Here is a 20,663-nt window from a genome sequence, read left to right on the forward strand (position 1 = left end):
TGACTTCAGGCACATAATCTTTGTGGTCTCTGGGGAACTCTTGAAAGGATACTGTTTATCTTGCCATCATTGGTAGATTTTGATTAGGGTAAATTTGACATTGAACTTAAATGGATTTTCAAACCTTAGTATAAGTTCAACGGAAGCTTGGTATGAGTGTGCACTGCAGGCACGGTGTTGCACTTTTTTTTTTTTTTTTTTTGCGGTACGTGGGCCTCTCACTGTTGTGGCCTCTCCCGTTGCGGAGCACAGGCTCCGGACGCGCAGGCTCAGCGGCCATGGCTCACGGGCCCAGCCGCTCCGTGGCATGTGGGATCTTCCCGGACCGGGGCACGAACCCGCGTCCCCTGCATCGGCAGGCGGACTCTCAGCCACTGCGCCACCAGGGAAGCCCACGGTGTTGCACTTTTAAACTTCCTTGCGTGTACCCAGAACAGTTCACACCATGTGCTTATCTTACTCAGTTTGACTAATTCCAAATCCAGAGCTGCAGGACGTGTGTTTAAACACACACACACACACACACACACACACACACACACACACACACACACACACACACACGCCCGCACGCACAGCTGTTTCATCTTAGCTCAAACAGTTGTTTCTTTTTCAGTCTGGGCAAGTTTGGCTCAAGGAACGGTTATTTTTTGGCACCCGGTTGCTTGTTTTGGGCACTCTTAGTCCTGTTGCAGGTACCAGACAGGGTTCTGGAGCACAAACAGTCTCAAGCGATCAGATTCTGTTCTTTCATTTCTGTCTTAGAATTGAAGAGACGTGGAGATTGTGGCAGAAGTTTCTGGATGACTTTTCTCGTTTTGAAGATTGGCTGAAATGCTCGGAAAGGGTAGCTGCCTTCCCCAGCTCTTCTGGGGTGCTCTATACAGTTGCCAAGGACGAACTAAAGAAATTTGAGGTGATTTTCGGTTTCAAATATTTCATCTTTATTTTGCTACGAGAGTAGCCAGCTGGTAGTTGGTGTCCCAAGACCTAAACAATCTGTTCACCCACATATTATTTGTTCAAACAGCTAGGTGATGACTTTCTGGCCATCTTTATTATTACCTCATAAGTAGGCAAAGAAGAAGAGAAAGGAAGTTTTTACTTTAAGATTGTCAAGAATTACAAATAAAGTAGTAATGCCCTTCATTACATTATAGAATTATTCAATTCTGTTAGAAAACACGAATCATGATTCCCCCCAAAAGATCTTGGCATTCTTTTGATCTCATAATTTTTTACAGTCAACCTTCTAAGATTCAGATATGATGGTTTTCCATGCCAAAAAAAAATGATCATGAAGAACCTAGGGGCAAGACAGGAACAAAGACACAGACCTCTTAGAGAATGGACTTGAGGATATGGGGAGGGGGAAGGGTAAGCTGGGACAAAGTGAGAGAGTGGCATGCTCATATATACACTACCAAACATAAAACAGCTAGCTAGTGGGAAGCAGCCGCATAGCACAGGGAGATCAGCTCGGTGCTCTGTGACCACCGAGAGGGGTGGGATAGGGAGGGTGGGATGGAGGGAGACACAAGAGGGAAGAGATATGGGGACATATCTGAATCAATAACTGATTCACTTTGTTATGAAGCAGAAACTAACACACCATTGTAAAGCAATTATACTCCAATAAAGATGTTTAAAAAACAAAAACAAAAACATCTATCTGTCTTTCAATGTATTTTCTTGATTTTTTTTAACCTAACTGGAGCATAGATATATATGTATTTTTTAATCATTGATAAAATAGAATTGGCTCCAGAATTGATCAAATATTTTAAATCATAAACCATCTCTAATTATAAATGAAGAGCAGCGCCATTCTTGAGTCACCAAGATTTTTCAATTTTATAGAGACAAAAATGACAGCAGTATAATTGTATTCATAAACAAAGGAATCATTCAGTAACAGATTCTAGTTCCTTGCCATTCTGGGCAGTCTCGAGGCTTGCTCTGTCGCTGGGACAGGATGAAATCCCAACTTCTCAGCCTCTCATTTTCACAGAGGACCTGACGTAGCCTTAAGCTGACCATTTTTTAATTTGAAGTTTCTTTTCCCATCAATGCCCACTGATCGGCAGTTGTGTTCTCAGCTACGCTGACAGAGAGCAGTTCTGATGCATGGATCTTACAAAAATCATTCTTGGTTGCTAAGTCTGCCCCAAGCTCCCTGAGATATTTTAAACTAAGACTAAAAAAATCCAACCAAATTCAGCTGGATTTATTTTTACCTTGTGATGCCAGTTAACCAGGCATTTTTGGAGGCCTGTTATGAAGTTTATGAACTAAACATGAAGTTTAGTTTTTGTTCTTGTGGAGTTTAAAATCTACGAGTCATAGATGGGCAAGTCATGAATCTATAAAAGTGTTCAAATACTATGTGAAATAAATAAGTTATTCTGATGTCTGAATATGCACTTATATGTAACTATACCACTAAATTCCAGAGAAAAAAAATCCTATCTAAAAGCTTTTCCCTTAGAAAAGTTCTAGTAAAAAGCCACAGTAAATTCTGCAGTAGATTTCAGATCATCCCAGTGTGAACCAGTGCTAGTGGAAATACTCTTGTACTGCATCTTATGACACTCAGCTTCATAAAGGTTAAACCTTCTATAGTTGGCTTACACTCCAAAGCAGATTAAGTAAGATCCTTGTTGATGCTATTTTAGACCCTCAGATTTTATAGCAAAGGTTAGCCATGTAGTTAAGCTTCTAATGCTATATAGTTATATAGCTAGTTAAAATGAATGATTTTATTACTTATCTTTGTAGTTAATTTTCTTAAGAGACAGAAATAAATTACAAAAACAAAATTTTGTTTACGGCGGTCTTTGCCTGTTCAATTGCACAAATATTGGGGACAGATCTGGCTGTGCTGGGGTACCCAACCGTGGTGCCCGTGTTCACGCCAGTGAGAAAACATATTCTGTGACTTCCAGTAATGGCAAAAGCTGAACTTTCCTTACTACTTCCTTTTCTGGGGAAATAATATAAAGTTTGTAGAATACAAGGTTGGATTTACTCGGATAAAGGTTCTTAAAGCAACCCTCAGAAGAAAAACCATTTCAGAGGCAGAAGTGTGGTGGCATGTAAATAGTGTGACAAGCCAAAGGAAGCAAAACTTGGGGATTTAGATGAGTACAGTCCAATCAGTTATACAATTTTCTGTCCAATGCCAGGATGAAAATCAGTCATAAATCATACACATAAGTTTGAAATAAAAAAGCTTCATTTTATTTTGACCAAATGATTCTTACGCTAGGGTTATGCTACATTACAGAGACAAAGAAGAGAGAGTATTTTACCTGTGGAAACGCTAAGCTGTGCATGGGGTAACCTCCGAAGTAAATAACTACTACTCTGTAAGGTGTCACATCAGCTCTAAAACGTTTTATGAAAACTGAGTCATTCAGGAGGGCAACAAAAAAGAAACAGAGCATGTTCCACACTTTTTTTACTAAGCTGTTTTTCTTAAAAGTTAATAATAGCTTGCATTTAGAAGACCTTCAGCAAAAGGTAGTTTTATTTTTTTTAACGGACACCAGAATTGAGGCAATTTCTGGATTTCTTAGGAAAGAACATATTTTACAAATTAAAGAGACAGTTCTCTGATATCTTTTCTCAGTGTGGACGTCAGAAACTTTGAACATTTTAAACTCACACTGCAGCATACATACATATTTATGTAATCAGTTTGCTTTATGGGAAAGTTTTTTCAGGCTGTTAATTGTTTTAAAAACTATATTATATATGTGTATGTTCTAATGTATATGTTACATACGTGTACATGTTATATGTGTGTATTCTATATATATGTATATATCATGTGTATGTGTGTATGTTCTCTATGTATGTGCATATATTATATTTATATTGTATATGTATTTGTGTATATACATATATTTATTACTGTTTGCCATTTTCTTTCATATTTTTGTTTGATCAACTCCCTTTCCTTAAGCCACACCGATTATATGACTTTACTTTAACAAGTGGAAGTATATGCTGGTTAGAAATTGTCTTTTCCCATTTTGGGGGAAGAGTTGACTTCCTGTTCTGCCTGACATCACAATGTGAAGCCCAGACACCCTTGCTGAGAGCCCTCCACTGATCTCCCTGTCTGATGTGCCTCTTTGTGGTCTTAGGGTTTCCAGCGACAGGTCCATGAGACCCTGACCCAGCTGGAACTGATCAACAAGCAGTACCGCCGCCTGGCCAGAGAGAACCGCACCGACTCGGCATGCAGCCTGAAACACATGATCCACGAAGGCAACCAGAGATGGGACAACCTGCAGAAGCGCGTCACCTCCATCTTGCGCAGACTCAAGGTCTATACTACGCCTCCTCTGTAGCCTAGAGGCCCGGAGGACAGGATTGGGCCGTTTGTACACAATGTTAGGACATAGTCTCAGTGACTTTGTAAGACTGGGATGGCAAGAGATTGAGGTATCCAGCATGAATTTATATGGCAAAAAATTGCAGGGTTCTGGTAGCTCGTTGAGAAAATGACTTTCCAGGAGAATGTTGGAATTGGCGGTTCCATCTCAGCATGTGTTTGTGGGCTTTTTCACTGTTATTCTTTTCTTTTCACATCCAGCATTTCATTGGCCAGCGGGAGGAGTTTGAGACTGCACGGGACAGCATCCTGGTGTGGCTGACAGAGATGGATTTGCAGCTCACTAACATTGAGCATTTTTCCGAGTGTGATGTTCAAGCTAAAATAAAGCAACTCAAGGTGATAAATTAGGGGTTTTTTTCAAATTATCAGTGCGAAGAGAGTCTGAAGAGGAAAGGAATTTTTAGATACTTTTGTGAAGAACATACTAAAGAACTGTTCTTTTTTTGTTTTATAAATTTATTTATTTATATTTTTTTATTTTGGGCTGCATCGGATCTTTGTTGCTGCGAGCGGGTTTTCTCTAGTTGCAGCAAACGGGGGCTACTCTTCATTGCAGTGCACGGGCTCTAGGCACGCGGGCTTCAGTAGTTGTGGCACGTGGGTTCAGTAGTTGTGGTGCATGGGCTTAGCCACTCTGTGATCTTCCCAGACCAGGGCTTGAACCCATGTCTCCTGCATTGGCAGGTGAACTCCCAACCACTGCGCCACCAGGGAAGTCCAGAAAATTAGTTCTTCTTGATTGAAAACAAATTCAGAAAATAAGAAAGATATTAAAAATGAAATGAAGAGCGTTACCCAGAGATACAACTCCCGTTAACATATACACTTGAATTATTAACTTGATCGCCAGGATTGTTGTTTTTCGTTCTTGTTGTTTTTTCTGATTTGTTTCTAGCACCTTCAAATTGTTTGACTCACATGATCCAGAGCAGTTCAACTTTCTCGTGTTGGGATTTCATTCCACATAGTCTACACTCTTAGGTGCCAAGTTAGTTTTTAAGCATGTTTGGTATGTTTCAGTATATGACTCAAACACAGTGGCTAGTTAAACATTTTAAATGGGGAGGGATATATATTAGATGTAAGGATTCCCTGAAAGGAAGAGTGTTTAACATCTTGAATAATATGCAGTGCAGCTTGTGAAATTTTCCTCCTAAGATAAGATAGTTTTTTTTTTTTAAAGAATAGTCGTGATGCCCATAACTTTAAGGTTGTTATAATAAAACAAGGAAGTTACTTTTAATCAGTGATTCTCAGGATAAAAAAAATCATAAAATAGCCCTGGTATTCTGCCCAGCCTCTCTCTCTCCATCCCTCCCTTCACCTCAGTTCTTGCAAGTCATTTCACAGGTAAATCAATATTTAAAAGCTTCATTTTCTACCAAGTGGTAGTTGAATCTTTTCTTTTTGGACTCTGACAGGGTCATGGCATTTATTAACACCCTCCTTCTCCCTTGGCAGTCTTTTTATTATTGTGCAATTTCAACTATTCCAGAGTTTATTCTTTTTTGGGGGGGGGTGTTGCGTAGGGTCTTAGTTGCGACAGGTGGGCTCCTTGGTTGCGGCTCGCCAGCTCCTTAGTTTTGTCATGCGAACCCTTAGTTGCCGCATGCATGTGGGATCTAGTTCCCTGACCAGGGATCGAACCCGGGCCCCCTGCTTTGGGAGCACGGAGTCTTAACCACCGCGCCACCAGGGAAGTTTCTCCAGAGTTTATTCTTGTGTTGAATTAAAATTTATCCCCTGAAACTTGTCCCCTGTAGCTGAACTGTTTTGAATCATATAGAATGAGTCTAAATAATCCTCCAGAATTACCTTTTTTTCAAATAATTATAATCATGCCTGCTTATGTCCTGAAACAACTTAAAAAAATCATCTGAGAAGAATTTGTGACATTGTCATTCGGATGGCTTTCCTTCATCACGTTTGACATGTCAGGAAATCTAAAATTAAAATATCCAATATAATTCTTTAAAATGCTAAATTTATTGCAGTGGCACTGTATTGCTTACCATTGCTTTTCATCAGGGGCCACCAGTGCTCTCAACTTTATGATGGGTTTGAATGTTTTTTCCTATGATTCTCTTACCCGCACCATCTGTGGTGGTAAATTTTATTAGCGAAAGGCACCTCTCTGGTCATGGAATGCTAACAATGCCATTTCTGCCTCCCGTTCTGATTTAAAATTTTTATGTTTTACTTTAGAAAGTCACAGCCTCTTGGCTTGTCATTGTCTATGGTAAATTTAATATCCCCTACATGGTTTTTCTACATATGTATTTTAGAATTACTTCATGTCCAAGTGAGCAATAAAAAATTACATGCAATATGTACTCCCTAGGCCTTCCAGCAGGAAATCTCATTGAACCACAATAAGATTGAGCAGATAATTGCCCAAGGAGAACAGCTGATAGAAAAGAGTGAACCCCTGGATGCCACGTTCATTGAAGAAGAGTTGGATGAACTCCGACGTTACTGTCAGGAGGTCTTCGGGCGCGTGGAAAGATACCATAAGAAACTGATTCGCCTGCCTGTATGTGACATTGTTTTTTCATTATCATGAAATCTAAAGAGAATTAATAATGTGGACTTAGGTAACATCATTGAGTGGGCAAGAGCCCGGACTCTGGAGCCAGAGTGCCTGGGTTCCAGCCCCAGCTCTGGCTACGTCACCTTGGGCAAGTTACTTCACGTCACTTGCCTTGGTTTCCTCAGTTGTAAAGCTGGTTTAATAACAGTACCTACCTTGTAGAAAGGATTGCTTTGGGCACGATGAGTTAACATATATACATACAAAGAGCTTAGAAGCGTACTTGGTATACATCTTCCATGGAAGATAAAGAAGCTTCTAGAAGAAACAAGGGAATGAAAGTGAGCAATGTAAACAGTGGCTCAATTGATGAGGTTGTTTAGTTGAATTTCTTTTTTCTCTTCCATTTCCCTAATTGCTACCATAATCACATCTCATGGTCAAGATGCTATTATTAGAATATTTGGAATCTTCTGTGATAAAATATATTTTGTATCTGGACTATAAGGTATGAAAGGACCAGCTAAGGTTTTATTAGTAATTCCCTTTTGTTCCTGATATGTGCCATTCTGTACTTACTGTGTTGCAGATTAGGTACTAGGTTGCCTTTATTTACATTTTATTTAATCTTATATCAATTCTTTGAAGTAGGTCTTAATATTATTTCCATTTTTCCATGATAAAACTGAGAATTTACTAGATTCATGTATAAGACATTTACAAAAGTTATCAGAAGATACTTATTTATTTGATGATAGGAAGTTTAAAATCACCCCCAGCGAGGTAGGAATGTGGTCCCGATAAGCTTGAGTGCTGAGATTTGGTGAAAGGCGGAGCACAGAGTGGGAAGGGGGTCAGCTGAGCGCTGCGGTAACAGGGCTGGCTTGACTGCGTTTCTAGCTCCCAGATGACGAGCGCGACCTCTCTGACCAGGAGCTGGAGCTGGAGGAGGCTGCAGCTCTGTCGGACCTCCACTGGCGCGACACCTCCGCGGACAGCGCGCTCTCCCCCCAGCCTGCCTCCAACCCCTCCCTCTCACTCGCCCAGCCCCTCCAGGGCGAGAGGTCCGGGCGAGACACCCCAGCCAGTGTGGACTCCATCCCTCTGGAGTGGGACCATGACTATGACCTCAGTCGTGACCTGGAGTCTGCTGTGTCCAGAACTCTGCCCTCTGAGGATGAAGAGGGTCAGGAAGATAAAGATTTCTATCTCAGGGGAGCTGTTGGTCTGTCAGGTAAGAAAGAGCTCCTCCTATATGCTAGCTTGAAAGAAAATAAAAAGGAGTGGATACTGTACCGGAAATCCGTGTGCTGAGCAGAATCATCTGCCTTCTCCCATTAGGGGAACTTATACACAAATGAATAATTGGATATTAACATGATTCTCAAATATAAAATTGGCGTTGTGGCCACTGATTTATCCCACATATACTTATGTTCTTACTACACGACAGGCACTTTATAAGTACTGGAAATACACAGTTCCTTTTCTTCTCAAAGAGCTCACACTCTAGTGTGGAACACAGACAAGTAAGAAACGGCTGTGAAATGTTTGGCACTAGGATAGCAACGTACACATGGTGGTGTGGAAGCACAGCCCGGGGATGACTAAGCTGGCGCTTTGAGGAGAGGCTTTAGGGAAGAGGCTTGAGCTGAGACCTGAAGGATGAATAGGAGTTGGTCAGGAGGACACAGCAATGTTCAGAGCAAGAAAGGAAAGCGTGCCCATCTTGGATTTATGATTAGCCTCAGCGCTTCTGGTCACCTGGAGTTTGTCCAGAATGACAAGGCTGTAGACTGGGAGGCATGGAATGAACAAAGAGGAGGTGGAAAGGCAAACCAGGACCTGGTCATAAAGCAACCTGTTCGTCATGGAAAGGAGTTTGGTTTTTATCATGAAGGCCATGGAGAGCCACAGCAGGGCTCTAAGGAGGGAGGCAATGAGATCAAATGCATATTTTCTTTTTTTTTGTTAATACATTTATTTATTTTATTTATTTATTTTTGGCTACGTTGGGTCTTCGTTGCTGCGCGCAGGCTTTCTCTAGTTGCAGAGAGCGGGGGCTACTCTTCGTTGTGGTACACGGGCTTCTCATTGCGGTGGCTTCTCTTGTTGCGGAGCACGGGCTCTAGGCGCATGGGCTTCAGTAGTTGTGGCACGCCGCCTTAGTAGTTGTGGCTCATGGGCTTAGTTGCTGCGCGGCATGTGGGATCTTCCCCGGCCAGGGATCGAACCCATGTCCCCTGCATTGGTAGGTGGATTCTTAACCACTGCGCCACCAGGGAAGTCCCGATGCATATTTCCAAAGAACCTGTCTCAATACTATCTAGAGAAGGGCACATTGAAAGAGAGTCCAGAAGGAATTGTTTTACAATCCAGGACACAGATGTGATGGTGTCCTGAACTAAGGAAGCAGCACGGGGAATAGAAAGAATGGAAGAGCTATGAGAAATCATAAGACGGCTCCTCCATAACTGATGGTTGATTGAATTGGGATTGAAGTGATTTTCTGGCTTGGGCACCTTGGTGAAAGATGCAGGTGGTCCTAGACTCGGAGGGCCATGAGCAGGAGAGAATGTTCTGGGTGTCTGTGGAGCCACGGGGGCAGGGCAGTGAGAAAGGGGGAGGTGACGAGTCCCTCTGTGCACATCCTGAACTTGAGATGCTGTAGACTATCCCAGGGGGAAAAGCCAGCAGTAGATGGATGCATGGATCTGAATTTCAGGAACCGGAAATGCCAGTTAGGTAGTTTTCCACATAGTGGTCACCAATGGAAGGAAGGAGATCACACAGGAAGAGTGTATGAAGGGATACAAGAAGTATGAAACTTCAAGAAACACATATAGTGAAGGGATGGACAGAGGAAGAGGAGCATTGTAAGGAAGGTGAGTAAAAATAGAATCAATAATCAGAGGCCAATTTGTAGCGCTTGTAAACGCATCTCTCTAAAAGAGAATTTCTGCTTGTTTCTGATGGTTCACATTTGGATCCCCAAGGGTATAACACTGTCTAAAAGGATTTCTCTCGTTTCTATTTTGTTTTTATGGTACAACCGAATAGTTAGGCATTTTGCATCTAAAGCAGAACTGTCCAATATGTAGCCCTCAGCCACGTGTGACAGCTGAACACTGAAATGTGACCATGCAGACTGAGATTTGCTGTGTCAAATGCACTTACACGAATACACAAAATTCAAAAACTTAGCACAAAGGAAAGCATGTAAAATACACATAATACTATTTATGTTGATTACATGTTAGAATTAGGGTATATCGGTTTAGTAAAATTAAGTATTAAAATTATTTTCATCCCTTTCTCGTTACTTTTTCATTGTGGCCCTTAGACTCTTTAAAATAACATACGTGGCTCATCTTATTTCTATTGGACAGTGCTGCTCTAGAACCTGACTGTCTTGGTTGAAATCCCAGTTATGTCACTACTAGCTGTTGAAACTTGGATGAGTAACTTCATTCCCCTGAACCTCAGTTTTCTCATCCATAAAATGAGAATAACACTCCCATGCCCCCTGTAGGGTTTCTGTGAGGATAAATGAGTGCTTAGAACAGCACCTGGTTCATAAAACAATCAACGTGAACCCTTATTATGATTTATTTCAGGAACCCTTTGGTGATCGTACTCAGACTTCTCTGTATGTTCAAGAGTTATCTGCCAAGGATGACTAACTTCCTTTTTTTCCCTAAGAAAGTTATTTTCCTGCCATCCGCGAATCAAGGTTTCCAGACCGTAGCTGTCAACTTAGACTGTGTGCTCTTTTTGCAGATGTAACGATCCCCGAAAGTCCCGAGGCCTATGTTAAACTCACAGAAAGTGCAATCAGAAATCCCTCTGGTAGGCACCAAAAGCTAAAGTGCACCTCTGTCCCTCACCTGTAACAAGCCTCCTTCTCTCCCAGCACATCTACTGTACCTCTCACAGCTCTGTGCCAAAAGCATGTTGAGGCAGCACTTCCTCTCTGACTGCTGTCTCAGAAACGAAAACCAAAACATTTGGTTGATCGACACCAAGAATAACATTCCAATAATCAAGTGCAATAAAACAACTGCTCAGCTTGCTAAATGGTAATCACTCTCAGTACGTGTAACCTGTGATGCCCATTAATGGCAGAAAATAGGAGATGGAAACACTAGTCTTAGCACTGGTGCTTTAGTGCCCTGCTTGGTTGTAGCAGGTCTGGCTGCTTGACTTCGAGGCGGGCTTGCAGACCCACCTCTGGCTGAGGAATCAGGGCTCAAGGATCTGGTCCCAAGTCCACCAGCCTATATGTGTGACCTCAGGCCCACCATTCATCCTCCTGATCTCAGGGGTCCCATATGAGACAAGGGGTGAAATCAGATATTCAGCTCTAAAATATTATACTTTTAGTTTAATAAGTCTTACCACCCCATAAAGCAATTTGACATGAGAATGTATTCCACAGTATCTTAAGACTTAGATTTTCAAAAAAAAAAAAAAAAGAATTAGGTTTTCCTTTAAGGACAGAACTATTCCTGAAACAAGAAGGCTTAAAGAAAGGAAAATGGAACCCGTTTTGCTTAATGTTGCTCTAGACAAACTGTAGCTCAGGGTCAGTAATCTGGAGGACATTGGAGAGAAGAGGGTTTGACCACAGTGATAGGATATTGAGTTGTGAGTTTATTAGTTTACACTTCGGTTTTTGCAGAAAAGCAAAGGACAGGAAGTAAGGTAGCATTACTGAAATGGTTACTGCCTGAGTGATTCCCAGTGAGAAACCTCTTCCAGGTGTATTTAGAAGGTCTTTTTTCCAAAAAACAATTAATAAAGCTTACTAATATTTATTCTGCTTTCACCCTGTGCTAGCTTCACTCTGATGATCAATGTTCTTGTTGAATTCAAAGACTGTAATACACACACACACACACACAAACACACACACACACAATAATTTTGCAAAAGGATGTCACATCTCTCAAAGGAGATGAGCTAGAAGTTCTACGCTGTGAGTGAGAACATACCTGGATGGAAATGGTAAAATCTTAGCTTTCTCCTGATTTTTTTTTTCATTATTAATCTTTTTTTATTTTGCATAATTTTATTTCTTAAAAGCAGTGTAAGTTTTAGAACAAATTTGAGAGGGAGGTACAGAGATTTCCCATACAAAAGCAAGCCGTTGCTAGTTTGGTACCTCCACACGTACCCATCCTGAGCTAGTCTTTTCTTGGTTCCCTTGAAGTCCCACCTTAAGTGAATGAGGCAGCCACCTGGGACTTAAGAGGCACTATCTTCTACTGAGATGCAGAAAGGAAAATGAGAGGGTGTGTCTTTTTCTGTTTGATAAGTGACTGCAGAGGGAGCCTGAGATGTAACTGCCTCCTAGTTACTGGGGAGCAGAAGCCACCACCTGAGGTCTTTAGAACGCTAACAACACGCAGTTTTCAGGGGATGAGCCAGAAGAGGGAGCAGAAGCACGGGCTGCTAGAACCCCCCACAGGCCCCTTTTGCGACACCCAGTCTGCTTGGACTCTTGGTCAAGCACATTCATTGGTCTGGTAATTCGAACCCCTAACCCACCAACAAGTCGGTACTAAATGTGCTTTATGATGACCCACACACGTACCATCTCTCTACTGCCTTAGCTGTAGAATTTCTTAACCATCTCCTTGAATGTCAAGCTTGTAAAGATTCTTATGGTCGACACTGCAGGGGATCCTAGCACCTTGGAGTCACAGATCCAACAACTGGGCAAAGCCCTGGATGACAGCCACTTTCAGATGCAGCAAATGGAGAATATTATCCACAGCAAAACTCCTGCAGGACCAGAGCTAGACTCCAGCTACAGAGGCTATGTGAGTATCCGGACCCTCGTGATCCTGACACATACCTGGTAATCACAATCGTGTGACAAAGAACAGTCCATCTGTGGCACGAGGGCTGTGTCGGCTCTCCACGTACCAAGCTGCCCTTGAACTCGTGTGTGTGCGAAACAAAGCCCTGTTAGTCGATTACCTTTTGAGCAAAACTGGTCTGTGCTCAGACCCACTGATCCACCCTAATGACCAGCCTGGTCCTTTACACGGAGAACTGAGTGAAATCCATTTAATTGAAAGCAACCAAATGCTTTGGCTCTGGAAAGGGATTCGGCATTTTTCCAAATTCAGCTGGTGATTTTCTGACCAAGATATCCTTGGAGCTGCAGATTTTAGCTGGTAGATTACTAACACGGAATTGTTTGAGTTCTCTTCCTAGGTGTCTTGAGTCACTTGATGATCTTGGGACTTTTTTAATGCTCTGTTATTTGTATGTTCATTCTGGAGAAAACGGTTCTGACTAACAAGAGAGATTTGGGGAAAAGATGGCAAGAGATTGTGTGTATTACCAGTTCCATTGTCGAAGCTTTTTGTAAAGTAATAACTTCATTTGCTCTGCTTAGGTTACTGACCGAATAACTTTTCTCGGAGAATTACCTGTTTTCCTACACATACTTACGCAAGAGGATTTGAAAGTAAATCTCTTCTATGCCTCATATCATTTCTTTTCATACCCAAAAGACCGCTCTGTAAAAGGAAAGAAAAATTAATTTCCTTAAGCCTAATGACAACACCCACGTACTGCTTTTTTGAAACCAGGAGAGAGAACCATTCTAGTTATATCCGCTAACGTTAATATCCTCACAATCACAGAAGACTAATTAATCATGAGCTTACTTCCTGTCCAGTTTGGCCTATTTTACTGACTTCTATCATAGTGAAACCTCTTTTTTAAAAATATAATTTCGCAATGAGCATGCTGACATCACTGAGGTTATACTTAACACCAATCAAAAGCAATCAAAGTAACTTAATAGCAATGTAATTTGTCAAAGGCTTTGAAAGAAAACGTTCTGATCAGTATAGCAGGAGTGTCTTGAAATGATTTGTTCTTTTAATCTTTGAATACTGTGCGTGATATTAAACACGGAGTTGGAAGCTTTTCTTCTGATGTTAGAATTTATTCCCTTAGTATCTATTAACCATTGCTTAAATTTTCTCATGAAACAGCTGGCTTTAATATTGTTTTATTCTTTTAAGTATTTTCATACAAATAAATGTCCCTTTGAGATTTGTGGTAATATTACTCTTCCCGCCCTTCAGTTGAAGAAAAAGGGCAGCTTGCCAAAAACTATATATTGTATTGCCAGCTAGGGGCTCTGAGTGTTAAATCCCAGATCGGTTTAGTCTGTTTTGATTCATAAATTTTAAAAGAAATTTTGGAGACTTATGCAAAACCACGTGTGCCAAGTATATCTTCAAGGCATTGCTTTATGTAAACATGAATGTGTCACATGTTTAAGAAGCATGTTTTTGAACTTGACTTTTTTGTTTTCAGCAGAGTGGGTTACCCTTTATAGAGAAGTAGCGCACAGCTACTGCCCTTTTTGAGGAACTCCAAAGATATTTTCTCCAGGAGTTCTTGCACTCATGACAATTTGAGTATTTTGTGACGGGGGACCTCTTTTCTGTATCTAAACAGATGAAACTGCTGGGTGAATGCAGCGGCAGTATAGACTCAGTGAAAAGACTGGAACACAAACTGACAGAGGAAGAGGAGCATTTTCCAGGCTTTGTTAACCTGAATAGCACCGAAACCCAAACAGCTGGTGAGTGAAATAGAAGATCTCGAAGCACCTCGTTGCCCCCGAGTTCCACTGTGCCACTGACCTCATTCTACACTGGTCTATCCCGAGAACTTTCCTCCATGTTACAATGATCTCTGGGGACAGAGCGGGAGGTGAAAATAATCACAGTGGTTTTTTTCCCATGTCCCATGTATTTTAAGGCACCGTCTCTAATCACTAGTCAGGAATCTTCTGTGTGTGCTCTGTACACTCTCAGAGCTTTCCTGCAGAAGGAAACCAAGAGTTGAATGTTATCTTCACCCACTTTCATGCTTATTACTTCTTAAAGCTCCTTACAATGTTAAATCTTAGGTAGTTAATATGTTTTCTCCATTATCATTAAAAATGCAGATAAAAAAAACACAGCCACCATACTGTTCTTTTTGTTTGTTTTTTTTGCGGTATGCGGGCCTCTCACTGTTGTGGCCCCTCCCGTTGCGGAGCACAGGCTCCAGACGCGCAGGCTCAGCGGCCATGGCTCACGGGCCCAGCCGCTCCGCGGCATGTGGGATCTTCCCGGACCGGGACACGAACCCGCATCCCCTGCATCGGCAGGTGGACTCTCAACCACTGCGCCACCAGGGAAGCCCCACCATACTGTTATTTACAGCTGACGGCAACAGAAATGCCCAGAGGCATTACTTTCTTTCTGTTGCTGTTTTAAAGTTAGCCACTCATGTAGGTTTCAAACACTTCCTAAACGTTCTCCGTGGAGGATGATCCCTCGCTATCCTGTGCGTGTGCTGTCTTGCCAGGTGTGATTGACCGCTGGGAGCTCCTCCAGGCGCAGGCCCTGAGCAAGGAGCTGAGGAGGAAACAGAATCCCCAGAGGTGGCAGCAGTTTCACTCGGACCTGAGCCGCGTGCTGACCTGGCTGCAGGAGACGGAGGAGGACCTGGAACAGCTTCAGCGCCGGCAGCGCAGCACTGATATCCAGCCCATCGCGCTTCAGATCAAAAAACTCAAGGTAGCTACCCTTGGCCTTTCCCGCAGCGCTGAACAGAACGCTGCCACGTGGCGTGCCCGGTCAGATGAAACCACTAGCCCTGGCCTGTTGTGCAGCCACACAGCAGCGGGGGAATGTTCAGCACAAACGGACACGAACGCTTCCCCAGCCACCCCAGATCAGAGTGTTTATAGGAAGGCTTGGAAGGGTTGAGAGCTGGACAGCGTTGCAGAACCAGCCCCATGAAAATAGTCATGATTTAATGAATTGGTAGCTAAGAAATGACCAATTAAAGTTTCATGAAACATCCAGGTACCTCTGGGACCTAATTAACCTCTTTTAAAGGAAATACAGCTATGTCCAGGGTCCTACAAGTCTATATCTAGAGCTGGAGAGGAGTCCCCTCCCAGATCGTATACGTGTGAGTTTATGGAGACCCAAGGAAGCCACTTGACATTCTGGAATCAGCAGAACTTCTGAAATAGATTATAATAGTGGCAGAAGCAATTTTCGGTGAAATGAATCCAAGCAAACAAAACCCGTGGAGTCATCGCAGTAGAACACCTAACGTTTGCATTTGATTTTGACCTGGACGGGCGTAGTACACAAGATAACCTCTTTTAACTCCCTCTCTAGATCTTAAAAATCCTTCTCAGCCCAGCTGTTGAAATGCATTGATACGTGGAGACTTTTGTAAACATACTATGGATGGAGAGCTCAGTTTCTTCTTAATAGGTCTCTTGGTCCTGCCTTTTTGTTTGGAGAACGTCAAGCTGTGCTCTTCCTCAGAAGAGGAGGGCTACCGGGCCCTCCAGGCTTAAGGATTAACTGCCTTTGTTTCTCCCTGGTTTCTCTGTATGCTGTTTCTTTTGGGGTGCTGTATTTCTGCCTTGTTTTAGTTGTTTTGTTTTAAATTTTCAAACAGTGAAATGAGTCTTCCCCACAGATGCTCAAACTTCTTTTTTTTTTTTTTTTGCCATACACGGGCCTCTCACTGCCGTGGCCTCTCCCGTTGCGGAGCACAGGCTCCGGACGCGCAGGCTCAGCGGCCATGGCTCACTCACGGGCCCAGGCGCTCCGCGGCATGTGGGATCTTCCTGGACCAGGGCACAAACCCGCATCCCCTGCATCAGCAGGCGGACTCTCAACCACTGTGCCACCAGGGAAGCCTTCCCCCACTGTTTCTTAATCCCAATTCCTCAAACCCATGGCAACCATTCTGAAATTTTAACACATATTCTTTTTCCATATATATTCATGAAAAATGTGGATTTGTGTGTGCACATGTGTTTTAAATTACATAAATGCTGTTTTGTCACCCATATAAATCTGTTTCTCTTTCACTTTATACCATATTTTCTGAAGATTCATTCGCATCGTCAAGTACACATCTGATCCGTCTCTTTTAGCTACAGTGTGGTTCCCAATGGTGTGCACCCACTGTATCATCCAGCCATCCTGCTAAGGCCGGTGTTAATTAATGGATCTTTTAATTTGGGTGAAGCATGTCCAAAGGTCTTAGACTATTTTTCTTTAGTATTTTTATTGTTATTTTCCTTGTTTGATTGTTCTCCTTTCTCTTTGCAGGAGCTCCAGAAAGCTGTGGACCACCACAAGGCCATCATCCTCTCCATCAACCTGTGCAGCTCCGAGTTCACTCAGACTGGCAGTGAGGAGAGCCAGGATCTGCAGGGTCGCTTGTCCCAGATGAATGGCCGCTGGGACCGCGTGTGCTCCCTGCTGGAGGAATGGCGGGGCCTCCTCCAGGACGCGCTGATGCAGTGTCAGGTCTGTGGGGCTTTGGGCCGGCCATGCTCTGAAGTCAAACATTTCCAGTGTAGCTGAGTCTGTGACTCGATTTATCCAGATCACTAGGGGGATGCAGTTACTCTCCAAAGTCAGTATTTGAGTGAGATAACTTTGTGCCCAAAGTTTTCATTTTACTGGAGAATTTGTACATGTGACCAGGAGTTCAAAGAGACTATTCCCACACATTTATCTCAGCCTCACCATTCCTCCTTCGACTCATTCTTTATTCAGTATTTTCTGAGCACATAGAAGGACATTTCTTGGACATCCAAGTGAGCATTACAAATATTTACTCATCCATTCAGACCACAATTATTTGCCAGGTGTTTACAGATACTGCACTAGGCAGGCAGGATACAGCCCAGCCTCTGCTTTTGTTGGGGAAGACAGACAATAAAAATGCAAATAAATGTTTAACCAAGCTACTTACAGATGTTGATGATAAGGGTAACAAAAAAAGCACTTTGCAAAGGTGACTGGGGAAGTTCTATGGATGTTTGAGCTGATTCTTGGAAAGATGTTGCCATGAAGGAGGTCAAGCAGATGGCAAGTCCCAGAAGCAGGAAAGGACTTAGTGTCTTCAAAGACAGAAGAAAGGCCAGTGTGATCAGAGAGTAGTCAGAGAGGAAGGAAGGGTTGAGAAAGATCTGGGAGGTGGTCAGGAAGCAGATCATGCAGGACTTGGTGGGTCCTAGCCAGGAGTTTGGGTTATAATCTGAGCAGGATGGGAAGCCTGTTTCCCAGGATTATAGGTGCCCCAGGAGTAATAACAGCTCCTTGAAAGCAGGTACCCAAGCTGTGGTTTCACCCCTGCCCTGCCTCCCAGTACAGCGCCTCCCACGTTGGAGATCTTCTGTAACTATACCTTGAATAAATGAACACTTGGACGCGTGGAGAGATGGGATTGAATTTAGGCCTTCATTGATGGGAAGATTTGAATACAGGAGGAAGATGAAGGAGCAGAGCTGCTTCCCTCTACGTAGTATTATAGCCCTAGAAATTAAGCATTTTGATGCCAATTTTCCTTATGTCTAGTTTTTCCCTCGAGTAATAAATTAGATGCTTTTGGTAAGAGCATGAACTCAGATAATTACGACAGCTCTAGTGCCTTCCTTAGAAAGGAGTTGTGTATAAGATCTTAAAACCAACGGTAGGAATTGTAAAGCATGGATATTTAAGCTATGAGGGAAAGAAAAATATCTCATTCAAAATGATTTTACGCTCCATGTTTTTTTTAGGATTTCCATGAAATGAGTCATGGTTTGCTTCTTATGCTTGAGAACATTGACAGAAGGAAAAATGAAATCGTGCCGGTTGATTCTAACCTTGATGCAGAGATACTTCAGGACCATCTCAAACAGCTTACGGTAAGACGTGTGGACTTGGACAGCATCTGGTTATGTTATAGTTGGTACTACTTATTTACTTTTTACATTATAATCTCTTAGTCTTTCTTTACCCCTCATGATTTCCCATCTCTGTGAAGCAAACATGTACATAGAAGATGATATCTATTAGGTTTAGAATCTGGTTCTAAAGCCATTGCTCATCTAAAAATCTCAGACGGTCTTCATCTTAATTAGCTTGTTTTTATCAAGGCAGCTCTTTGGCAGATTACATTTGTTTTTTTTTGTTTGTTTGTTTCTTTGTTTTTCTGCGGTACGCGGGCCTCTCACTGTTGTGGGCTCTCCCGTTGCGGAGCACAGGCTCCGGACGCGCAGGCTCAGCGGCCATGGCTTACGGGCCCAGCCGCTCCGCGGCATGTGGGATATTCCCAGACCGGGGCACGAACCCGTATCCCCTGCATTAGCAGGCGGACTCTCAACCACTGCGCCACCAGGGAAGCCCTACATTTGTTTTTAATTTAAACTGTATGTGTTGAATCTACATCCCAAGAATATATTGGGTGGCTGATAATTAAAGGAATTAGAATAGAGACCGTTAAGACTTCTTAAGAAGAATTAAGTATACGAATTCAACGCTAACCTGAGCACCAAGTTTTCTGAAAGCTAAGACAACAAGGGAAACGTGAAAAGTTAAATGATTTTTATTACCTGACAAAAAGGAAACAAACCAATTCTCAAGGAGCAAGAAACTTTTTCTAGTATTAAATTCAAAAGGAAATTTACAGGATTTCTGTATAGATTCTTATAAAAAGAACTTTGGACAATATAATGTACAGTGTGCTTAAGTGATTTTATAGAAGATAAAGAAGCATATTTGAGTTCCATTAGGAGAAAATGATTTGCATTTTGTCACTTTCTGTATTTTTAAAATGCTGTTTCTTAACATTTAGCACTCGCACAGACCTAACAGAATTGTCAGCTTTTAGTTCAGTATCATAAAGGTCTTAGAAACCAGGAGGAAATAGCTATGCCGCTGAATTTTTACTAGACTTTTGACCTCAGACCTTAAGTTGTGAGTGATGAATCACTCATATATCTTCTTAAAACTCTTGAAGAGATATCTGAGTATACCTCCACATACTTGAGTTTTTCTATATTTATATGTTAATGTTTTACTTCTCTTTTTAAAAGAATAGTTTATGTCTCATTTGCATAACACTTTATATTTTAAATACTTCAACATACATTCACCAGTTTGAACCTTCCAGTGATACTTACTGTGGACCCGGCAGGAATTAATGTCATCATTTTACCAAATGAGAAAACTGAGATCAGAAAGATTCAGGGGTCTTATAGGATACATTTGGGCAGAGGCAGGATTAGAACAGAGGTCCCTGATTCCCAAATGTCATGGGCTGCTGCATCCGTCCTTGTGTGAGTACAGCATTCTGATGCTCAGGTCTAATTGTCCACTAAGTTAAAGTGATGTCATTGTGCACCTTTGGAACTTTCTCGAATTATTGAAAATTCTTAGAAAAATATTTCTTATGATATTCATAGCAAATAAGGCATGAGCTGTTGGAATCCCAGCTCAAAGTGGCCTCACTGCAAGACATGTCTCGCCAACTATTGGTGAACGCTGAAGGCACAGACTGTTTAGAAGCCAAAGAAAAAGTGCATGTGATTGGAAATCGGCTCAAACTTCTCCTGAAGGAGGTCAGTCATCATATCAAGGAGCTGGAGAAGTTATTAGACATGTCAAGCAGTCAGCAGGTAAGCTCTCAACAGACGTCATTGTGTAGCATGTCCTACAGGAGACCAAACAAGCATCATCTTTATCCATTTTAGAGACTCTGAATGTAGTACTTGTGAGACTAGAGTGTCCCCTCTCAATCACTGCTCTTCTAAGTCTGGCTCAAAATTAAAAAGTAACTCAAAAACTTTTATAATAGGACACTACTTTTGATTCTGTTACATCCAAAAAACCTCCTGTA

The 20,663-nt window shown here is 42.1% G+C and overlaps 1 protein-coding gene across 3 annotated transcripts in view; it reads left to right on the forward strand.

Annotated features, from left to right (window-relative positions):
* SYNE1 (spectrin repeat containing nuclear envelope protein 1) overlaps positions 1-20,663 on the forward strand; it is a 456,348-nt gene that overhangs the window by 424,411 nt on the left and 11,274 nt on the right. For all 3 annotated transcript variants that reach the window (XM_067701747.1, XM_067701745.1, XM_067701746.1), the window contains 12 exons: positions 766-916; positions 4,152-4,334; positions 4,604-4,741; positions 6,747-6,938; positions 7,836-8,169; positions 10,716-10,784; positions 12,618-12,760; positions 14,424-14,550; positions 15,324-15,535; positions 17,102-17,302; positions 18,562-18,690; positions 20,230-20,442. In XM_067701747.1, coding sequence (XP_067557848.1) covers positions 766-916; positions 4,152-4,334; positions 4,604-4,741; positions 6,747-6,938; positions 7,836-8,169; positions 10,716-10,784; positions 12,618-12,760; positions 14,424-14,550; positions 15,324-15,535; positions 17,102-17,302; positions 18,562-18,690; positions 20,230-20,442 — 2,092 coding nt within the window. The remainder of the gene's footprint in view (positions 1-765; positions 917-4,151; positions 4,335-4,603; positions 4,742-6,746; positions 6,939-7,835; positions 8,170-10,715; positions 10,785-12,617; positions 12,761-14,423; positions 14,551-15,323; positions 15,536-17,101; positions 17,303-18,561; positions 18,691-20,229; positions 20,443-20,663) is intronic.

Source organism: Pseudorca crassidens, chromosome 13 (genome assembly GCF_039906515.1).
Source record: "Pseudorca crassidens isolate mPseCra1 chromosome 13, mPseCra1.hap1, whole genome shotgun sequence".
Lineage (NCBI taxonomy): Eukaryota > Metazoa > Chordata > Mammalia > Artiodactyla > Delphinidae > Pseudorca > Pseudorca crassidens.